This window comes from Brachycentrus maculatus, unplaced genomic scaffold (genome assembly GCF_059751285.1).
Source record: "Brachycentrus maculatus isolate JH-2025_06_01 unplaced genomic scaffold, ASM5975128v1 h1tg000716l, whole genome shotgun sequence".
NCBI lineage: Eukaryota > Metazoa > Arthropoda > Insecta > Trichoptera > Brachycentridae > Brachycentrus > Brachycentrus maculatus.
Genome location: NW_028281447.1, coordinates 1 through 10,000, shown reverse-complemented (window position 1 = coordinate 10,000; position 10,000 = coordinate 1). Strand labels below are relative to the sequence as shown.

The window sequence follows — 10,000 nt, the reverse complement described above, 5'->3', positions numbered from 1 at the left end:
CATTTTGAGTGTGTCCCAATACTTGTTCATAAAATCTGGATTATCTCCTATTACAGGAGTTATTTGCATATTATTTTTAGACATCTCATCAAAGATGTAGAAGAATATGGAAGTCTGAGCATTAAGTTTCTCATGTGTGTGATTGTAATCCAGGATTCGGACCTCACATACTAATATAAGAGTTTCTGCTTAGTAAAAAGCTTATTTGCATCTCACCAATAGATGTCTCTAGTGAAGTTCTAGTGATTCAAGAACAAGGTTACTAAATTGGTTCATATATATAGAACTTCCAAGAAATTGAGTAGTGTGGTTGTCAATAATGGGTAGAATTGGTGAATGTTACACGTATGTAAAGTGATCACTTAAGCCAGCCTATGACGGTCGTCAGCCCCGTAAATGCCCAGACTTCCATATTCTTCTTCATCTTTGATGAGGTGTCAAAAAATAATAATATAATACCTACTAGATAAACACTTATTTTGTGAAAATCTCATCTGTTTTCTCAGTAAAACGTTGAATGAAGTTCTTTTCTTCGGGTTAACGTGATTTTCCTTTTTTGTACCAACGCATTGATATATTTTTAAGTATGCAAAACTACTTAACATAAATTACTGAAAAAAAATACGCAATTTTTGCCGAATTTTAATAATAATCGAAACACATTATAAATACATTAATTTTCACATTTTCCTTATAACCTTATATGATGAGAGTAACAAAGATCAATGTACAATATCTATCCTTGATGAAAAAAAAAGTTTACAACATTTTGAGTGTGTCCAAATACTTGTTCACAAATCTGGATTATCTCCTATTACAGGAGTTATTTTTCATATTATTTTTTTAAAACTCATCAAAGATGAAGAGGAATATGGAAGTCTGGGCATTTACGGGGCTGACGACCGTCATGGTTTAAGTGATCCCTTTACACACATGTAACATTCATTCTTTTCATCTCACCAATAGATGTCTCAAGTGAAATTATAATGATTCAAGAACAACGTCTCGAACTTGGTTCATATATATCGTAGTCGTACAGGAGAAAGTGACCAACACTGCGTTTATATGAAGCAGTGCCCTATGCACCATTGGGGTGCGGATAAGGGTTTTATTTTTATTTTATTATGTATATATATGTATGTATATTTATATATGTATATTTATATATATATATATATATATATATATATATATATATATATATATATATATATATATATATATATATATGTATATATATATATATATATATATATATATATATATATATATATATATATATATATATATATATATATATATTTATATATATATATATATATATATATATATATATATAGACATTTATGTTGAAATATCAAAATGTTAATATAACTCCTATGGAGAAACCCAGATCTGTGAACAAGGTTTTTTTTAATGAAATATATTGCTTTTGCCAATGTCAAGTAAATTGAATATTGTTACTTAATTTTAAAATATGATAGACTTATTATTAAACTATCAATTTATTCCGTTCAATTAAAAAAACAACTAAAAGTCTGTAGATAATTGGGTTCCTGCTCGCCAGGATGAGATGGATATCTGAACTCAATCCAGTAAACCTTATATATTACCCAACAATTCAGTTCGTACTTGTCTCCTCTCAGCACATGCCCCAGATAGGACACCTTACATATGTGTATATATATATATATATATATATATATATATATATATATATATATATATATAATTATATATATATTTATAATTCCCCCTTTTTCCCCTTTTCGAATAAGTATAAGAAAATTTAAGTAGGTATTAAAAACTTATTTTTTTCCAATGTTTTATTTACCACGTGCGTCACATTCATGACGCACGTGGTTACATAAACCATTATACAGTCAGTAGTTTTCAAAGATGGGTCCATGAACTAAAATTTTTAAAGAAAAAACAACTGAAGTGCAAAATTCACGCAACTCTAGATTTTCTACAAAATTAATATTGCACAGATGTAAAACAAGAGCAGCGTTAAATCATTATACGTACGTAGGTAAAAAAACCTTAATAAACTTCCGGAAAGCTTCAAATCTATAAAAAATTATTAAACCTGTAAAACTAAATTTAAAAAAACATATAAGACTCATCCCTACCTAGACTCCATAATAATGAATATTTTTTTTATTATTTTAATTTATTTTGTTTATTTTTAATTTACTGTATTTTAACTTACTTTGTTTACAAAAAAAATGTAAAACGAACTCCCTCTCTAAACACAAGTATGTATTTTATTAGATAGGTAGAAACGTTATATTTGAAATGTTTTGTATATTTACCAACTATTTTGTATTATTTAAATACGTATTTTGTAAAAAAAAATTGAATAAAAAAATGTACCTCGAAGGACACTCGGCAAATTCTAGGAAGTATGCCCCATTTCACATTAAAATGATTCATGTATTTTAAAAAATATGAAAGTAAAACAATAAAAAAAAATAACCATAACAAGATGGACCTAATATTTTTAAGTTGGAGACCCTAAGATATCGTAGTCATACAGGAGAAAGTGACCAAGTGCATTTTTTACAAAAATTGATATGATTCTTTACCATTTGATATCTTACTAGCTTAATATTGCCCTGAAAAAAATCCCAAAGGAATTTAAACTTGGAAGTATAATATATTGACTTGTTAAAAATGACTAACTGCATCGATGTTTATTTTCTTGCCAAGCAAAAATGACTTAAATGGCCTTCCTGAACATTTTACGTTTTGTTAGTAGGCCACTTTCTCCTGTACGACTACGATATAAGAAATGAAGAAATCGGGAACAGAACCAAAATTGCAGTTGTACATGTTTACCCACCCGCCGATTGTTACGACTCTTAACCTGACCACTTTCAAGTATTTGGCATACCTGATCGTGCCATGTTTTTCTCGGTCTTCCTCTGCTCTTTTTTTCACTCAAATTCGCCACATAAATTTGTTTAACCGTTCTTTCCTCACTCATTCGTTCTACATGTCCAAACCATCTCAACACACCTTTCTTAATTTTATCGATAATGCTTATCTCAGCTTTGCATTCCTTCCTTATTTCACTATTCGCACATCTATCATACATCGTTTTGTCGCACATTCTTCTGAGAGATCGCATTTCGACTGCATTCAGTTTACTTTCATCCTTCTTTTGCCAACTCCATGTTTCACATCCATACATTAGAGTTGGAACCAGGACTCCGTTGTGCACTGCCAGTTTAGCTTATTAATTCCACGTGTCCAAACCATCTCAAGACACCTTTCTGAGTTTTATCGATAATGCATTCTGACATCTCAACAAACATGAAGAAGAATATGGAAGTCTGGGAATTTACAAGGCTTTTAACCTGACATAGGTTGGTTTATTGATCACTTTACACACGTGCAACATTCACCATTCTACTCATTATTTTCAAACACTCGAATTTTTGGAACTCATGAATGACTTTAATCAGCTTTCAAAATGGGCACATGATTTTGGGTTCTTAAGGTCTATCGTCAATGACTTTAATCATCGTTTTATCGGGTTGTGGTCCCGTGGCTAGTGTCGCGGACTTTTTAGTCAGAGTTTCTAGGTTCGAACCCACTCTACCACAATTTGATACCTAATTCTTATAATGAGCCGCCTAGGTTCACAGAAATAATATGAAATTAAAGTATTTTTGTAAATAATAAAAACGTAAATATTTGTCTTTAAAAAAAATTGAGGTTAATATTAAAAACTTAGTCCGCCTCCGTAGTGTAATGGTCAGCACGCTCGGCTACCTTTTTGAAGGTCCCGGGTTCGATTCCCAAGGGGGGTAAAATAAATATAAGTGATTTTTTCACTGTAATATTTATTCAATTTTACTTGGACTGGTACCTTTCCTTCATGTGTAAACAATCAAGATAACACTGGGTTTATATGACACAGTGCCCTATGCACCATTGGGGTGTGGATAAGGGTTTTATTATTATTACATAAAAAACATTTTCCGTAATTGAGAAAAACCATAAAAACGGTTTTTGGATTATTTTTTTTATGAGGTCATCTCTCCGTGTCTTCAGGTTGTAGGTCCTTCTATCATGGACAGCGTCACCTAGATCATGCCTTTGAATCATATTATCTTTCTGCAGCATCCATGAATTTTTTGGTCTTCCTCTAGATGTCTTTCGAGGAAGATCCATGGCAAGCTTACAATATGATCCGGTTAATATATATTAGTTTTGTGATTTTTTATATCAGGTGTCCATAAAAAAATAAAAGAAAATTTAATGAATTAAAGTGCTTATATTATCATATATTACATTTCCGATAAATTATTAAAATCAAAATCAATAACCTTTTCATTAAATTACAAATGCAGAACATTAAAAATGTTAGCGATAAATAATTATATAAATCAATTAGTTTTCCTTGCAGACCACCAAAGAGATAAATTGACAGCTGAGAATCTACATCGTAAAAGGCTAATTCCTCTTAAAAACAGGCCACAGGGCCTACACCAAGAAGAAGATGATGAAGAAGAATAAAATTTCAATCTCCAAAGTTACGACCGACAAAAGTTGGTTTTTGGTATAATTTATTGTATTGTATTTTTTATAATATAACACTTTCACTGTGGAGAAAATCCTCTTCTTCACACGAATCCTGGACAGGAGTACAACTTGTTGAGTTTCCTGGCATCTCCAGCACTCATTTTGATGCGTTGGCCAATGGTCAACGTAGTTGTCTGCAAAATAATTGAAGAATTCATTAAAACATATCCCTTATAACAGACAGAATACCCTATTGCAGTGGATATGATCTTACAACATTTTAAGTGTGTCGAAATACTTGTTCACAATACTTGTCCAAATACTTGTTCACATTACAGGAGTCATTTTCATATTATTTTTTTAAATGTCATCAAAGATAAAGAAGAATTTGAAAGTCTGGGCATTTACGGGGATGACGACCGTCATAGTCTGGTTTGAGTGATCACTTTACACACTGTGACATTCACCAATTCTACCCATTACTGACAACCACACTACTCAAATTCATGGAAGTTCTATATATATGGACCAATTTTGAATCATTATTTTTGAATAACTAGAACTATATTCGAGACATCTATTGGTGAGATGAAAAGAAGCTTTTTATTAAGCAGAAACTTTTTTATTGGTATGTGAGGTCCAAATCCTGGATTATAATCACACACATGAGAAATGCCAGAAAATATAATGTTAATTTTTATCATTTAAGCTTATAATTTGACCAGATAATTTAATTCAATCACACACATGAGAGACTGGCGTTTCTCATGTGTGTGATTGAAAAAAATCTAATGATCTTGTTTATATTATACTCTTGTTTGCATAGAGAGATACGAGACACCGGATCGCTATTTCGACAGTCGGAATCTCTTCTGCCTTGAGGTCATATTTCCTAACAAATACAGGATACAGCTTAGTCATTTTACCTATATCCATTGCAATATATGGCTTATTAAACAACATTAATGATAGTATGTCTTTAGGCAGTGGCATTAATAAAGAATTAATTATAGTAGGCAGTAGAGGTAGGTAGTGAGGTAAGCTAGGTACTACTGACTTGGGTAGGAATTACATTTAGGTAGTAAGGTAAGCTGGTACTAATCTAAAATCAACAAATTAACTATAAAATAATGTTAAAAATATTTTTGGGAGCTAAATTGGCATTTTTTTTGGTACATCATCTTTAAAAAGTGTTGCTTTATAATTTCAACTGAAAAGCTATCATGAAATCACAACAAGAAAAAAACATTATGTAAAAAAACTGATAATTTCTGACTGGAAAGATTTGACTGCTCGCTACTGTATATATTTGTGTCAAATACCTGTAGTGGGATCATAGTCCTGTTTCCGTCGATGCTAAAAGCATAGACTGAGTAGTGAAGGATGCTGCCATAATCGTAAGCAACGTCGTAGTTTGTCACTTGTGTGGACGTATACTTGTTGAAATTCCCTTCTTTCCCTAAAAATCAAACTATGCATTTTTAAAAATCCCTTTGCTGCATCGTGTATCAATTTTTTTGCATAGCCAAAAGTTAAAACCATATCAATATATCATAATATATCATAACATTTCATGTCGCTGCAAATTTGATACATAAGTATTTTCTAGATTTTTCCTTGTTAAATGTTTTTCATTATATATATTTTTTCCTCTGATACAATAGATTTTTATTTTATTTAAAATTTAAAATGTCAAGCAAATTTGATACAAAAGCAGGATCTAGATTTTTCCTTGTTAAATGTTTTTCATTATTTTTTTTTTTTCCTCTGATACAATAGATTTTTATTTTATTTAAAATATAAAAAGTCATGCACTGAAGGGTTAAAACCTCTTCAGCGGCGAATCGATAATCGGCATTCGAGAATTGAGAATGAAATTTCAAGGATGTATCACGTCTATCAGGCACATATCGTTACATGAGAGAGAAGAAGATATAACGTAGAGAGAAGGAGAAAGAGCTAAATATTCCGATGCTACGGAAGTAGACTTCTCTCAAGACAACAGTTGGGGACGCGTTGCAGAAGCCCGGGTGAGGACCTATTCTATATTGAATAGATTCATATTATCCACTGACACTTCGTGATGGAATTGCATATTAATATATTATTAGATTAAAACCAATATTTTTAGCTATTCCACTTTATTTTATTTGACCAGCGGCCGGGTTTCGCCGTTACCGACATCATCAGACTAAATCATCATCGACATAATCGACTCCAGTCTGACGATGTCAGTAACGACGAAACCCGGTCGCTGGTCAAATAAAAATAATATGGAAAAGCTAAAAATATTGGTTATAATCTAATTATATATTATCCTATATTGGATCCGTGATAGTACGTAAGGAACTCTCACGAAAGGTGGTATCATACATGATTAAAAAAATAAAGGACATTGGTGTCATCAACCAAGCTAGGATGCAAAAAAAACATACTAAGACTTCAATATTTTCTTCTTATGTAAAAAAATTAACAAATTTTATCGCTCACTCCTTCCAAAAACGTTATAAATCAAAAAACCTGTTTTTTCAGGAGAAAGTTTAAAAATATCACAAAATGTATTAAAAATAAATATCAAGCCACTTATTGAACTTTTTATTGTGAAACCGATCTTTTAAGGTAAAACCTCAAGGTCTTTTCTCCATTTGAAAAATATTTAGTATATTTAAAAAAATAATTAAATAACACGTTTTCTTCAAAATGCAAAAAAAAACACTTTTTGCCCTGTAGCGGGTAAATATTAAGTTAAAAGTATGCCTCTTTGGCTGGGATGTAGTACATTTTCTGGGCGTTCGGAAAACATGCACAACTGAAAATTGTTTTTAAAGGAGTGAGCGATATGTGAACGTTACCTGGGATAATTTTATTCCAAACAACTGATACATAAGTATCTCTATTGTGTGTGCTCTGCATGTGGTAGAAGCCAAGAGCGTGTAACAACTCGTGGATGATAGTTCCACCAGTGGCAGTAATGCAGGCGTTCTCCAAGTTGAGGATTTGAGCTCCACCTGTCATTCCTACGTTCGAATAACACCCAGGATTGGTTTTCTAAATCACACAAATATCGACACCATTATAAACATACAATACAAACACTGCTGACCTTATTTTCCCATATAAAATTTTAATTACTTATGTAGATTGCCTAAAGCTTTTATCACTAATCAATTTTAGAGTCCCGGGAGCCCAGACCAGAAACAAAACTTTATTTAAAATCCCTAAAATGCACACCAAATCCTACCAAAATTCATTTTTAAATCGACCCTGCGATATGTGCAGTGTAATGTTTTGTGAAATAGACATCAATAATGATTCTTTTAATACGTTTAAGAGAAATATTTTTGATGTCTATTTGACTAGTTGATAAAGAAAAATTTTATTATTTGATAAAAACATGTAATGTAAGTTTATTATATACTTGTACTTTTATGTAGATGACAGTTTATTTTTATTTTTAAGTTACTTAAGTGAAAACCTGTAATAATTAGAGACTAATTGGAAAGTTATTTTTAAATTTTATTAATTTATGTTAAATATTCTGTTGATTTTCCAATAAATAAATAACAGAAAAAAACAATATCCAACATATATAAAAATACCATTGGAGTAGGTACACAATGAATTCCTGGTTCCAACCCTAATGGAAAGATTGATAAAGATATAGAAAGGAGAGAAAATGTCGGGAACAGAGTAAATGGTGCACTAAAATCAGTTATAGCAAATAAAAACATATCATCGAAAGCAAAACTGGCAGTACACAACCGGAGTCCTGGATCTAACACTAATGTATGGAAATCAAGGCTGGAGTTGGCAAAATAGCAATGAAAGTAGACTGAATGCAGTCGAAATGCGATCTCTCAGAAGAATGTGCCGCAAAACATTGTATGAACGATGTTCGAATAGTGATATAAAAAGGTGATGCAAGGCTGTGATAAGCATTATCGATAAAATTACGGAGGGTGTGTTGAGATGGTTTGGGCATGCGAATCGAATAAACGATGAATGAATAGTATAACAAAATTTATCAGCCAAATGTGGTTGGTAATAGAAGCATAGGAAGAACGAGGTAAACTTGGCAAAATTGAGCATTTAAAATACTTGAATGTGGTTAGGTCTTAGCGTGTTTACTGCGCCAGTAGTACACAGTGCGTCTTACGCAATCGAATAATGAAAACGACATTTAGGAATTTTCACATTTTTTCCGTTTTTAAACCACATTCGAATATGGTATACAAAATAAATATCAGCGGTGCACGCAGAATTTTTCAGCACCGTAAGGATAAGGTTAAGGGCTTAACTCCTTCATTCATTCTTTAAACCCTTATCTGCACCCCAATGGTGCATAGGGCACTGCATCATATAAACACAGTGTTATCTTGATCATCAACACATGAAGCCATCATCAGCCCTCCGCTTCAGGCGCCAGTCCAGGGTAGTATTGAATGAATACTAGAGTGAAAAAAAATACTCTAGTATTTAATTGATATTAGTAATGTTAGTAAATAACCACTCACCGACTACTTCTGTCTACCGGTTTCGAGACGTACCCGTCTCTTCGTCAGGACATACACTACAATTTAACAATCATGCGAACAACACTACACCACACCCACTTAGTACTATTCACATACACTATCACTACACATGCAAAACATGCAGAGCGAGTTGTTAGTCCCACCATGCTTTTGGGAAACTAAATAATAAAGTAAAAATGTAATATAAATATACGCAGGTTGGAAACTATATTAGGATTCAAAGAGAAGGGGGTAGGTTCTGGGAAGTGGGAGGAGTTGAGTTAGGAGCTGATCGGTTCAGTGCTACGTCGAATAAAGGGCTGTATGGAAAATTTATTTGGTTATTTATTAATTGGATGTTATTTTTAATGGATTTTCTAATGTGAAACATTTCCATATTATTTAATTTTAACCCTTTATCATTTGTGTGTAGTATTTTTACCCCTGTTTCTTTATTAAATTCGTGATTGGACTCTATCAAATGATTTGCAAATTCAGAAAAATTATTATTATTTAAGCATCTTATGTGTTCCTTTATCCACATACTCTAGTATTTATTCATGTTTTTTTACCCTCTCTGGGAATCGAACCCGGGACCTCCAGCGCGGTACCCGAGCATGCTGACCATTACACTACGAAGGCAGACTCTATTCACACAAACTCCATTGGAGGTGTGTAATTTGGTACGAATTTTCAAACCAAAATACCAAAGAGAAATCAAACTTACCACTATGCTAACGTAGTTCTTGGTCAAAGCTCCTTTTACGGCGAATTTGACGCAAGTAGCACTAGTTATGTTACGCATGGCTAAGGTGATAGACGTTTTTTGAGCGGCAGCTAAAAAAAGCATTTAAAAAATCTATATTTTTTTCTTGAATGTTTTTTGCAAATACTTTGTGGCTTATTTTACAAAACTTTATAATATAAGACAAAGAATTTTAAGTATATCATCC

At 32.1% G+C, this 10,000-nt stretch overlaps 1 protein-coding gene across 1 annotated transcript; it reads right to left on the bottom strand.

Annotated features, from left to right (window-relative positions):
• Positions 1 to 4,271: 4,271 nt before the first annotated feature.
• On the bottom strand, positions 4,272 to 9,878 carry LOC148300430 (zinc metalloproteinase nas-4-like). The gene is made up of 4 exons (XM_088274816.1): positions 9,775 to 9,878; positions 7,386 to 7,581; positions 5,856 to 5,992; positions 4,272 to 4,727 (listed from the first exon to the last, which is right to left on the bottom strand). Exons 1-4 carry the CDS (start codon positions 9,850 to 9,852, stop codon positions 4,635 to 4,637), a joined length of 504 nt encoding a protein of 167 aa, XP_088130942.1. The 5' UTR covers positions 9,853 to 9,878; the 3' UTR covers positions 4,272 to 4,634.
• Between the last annotated feature and the right edge of the window lie 122 nt (positions 9,879 to 10,000).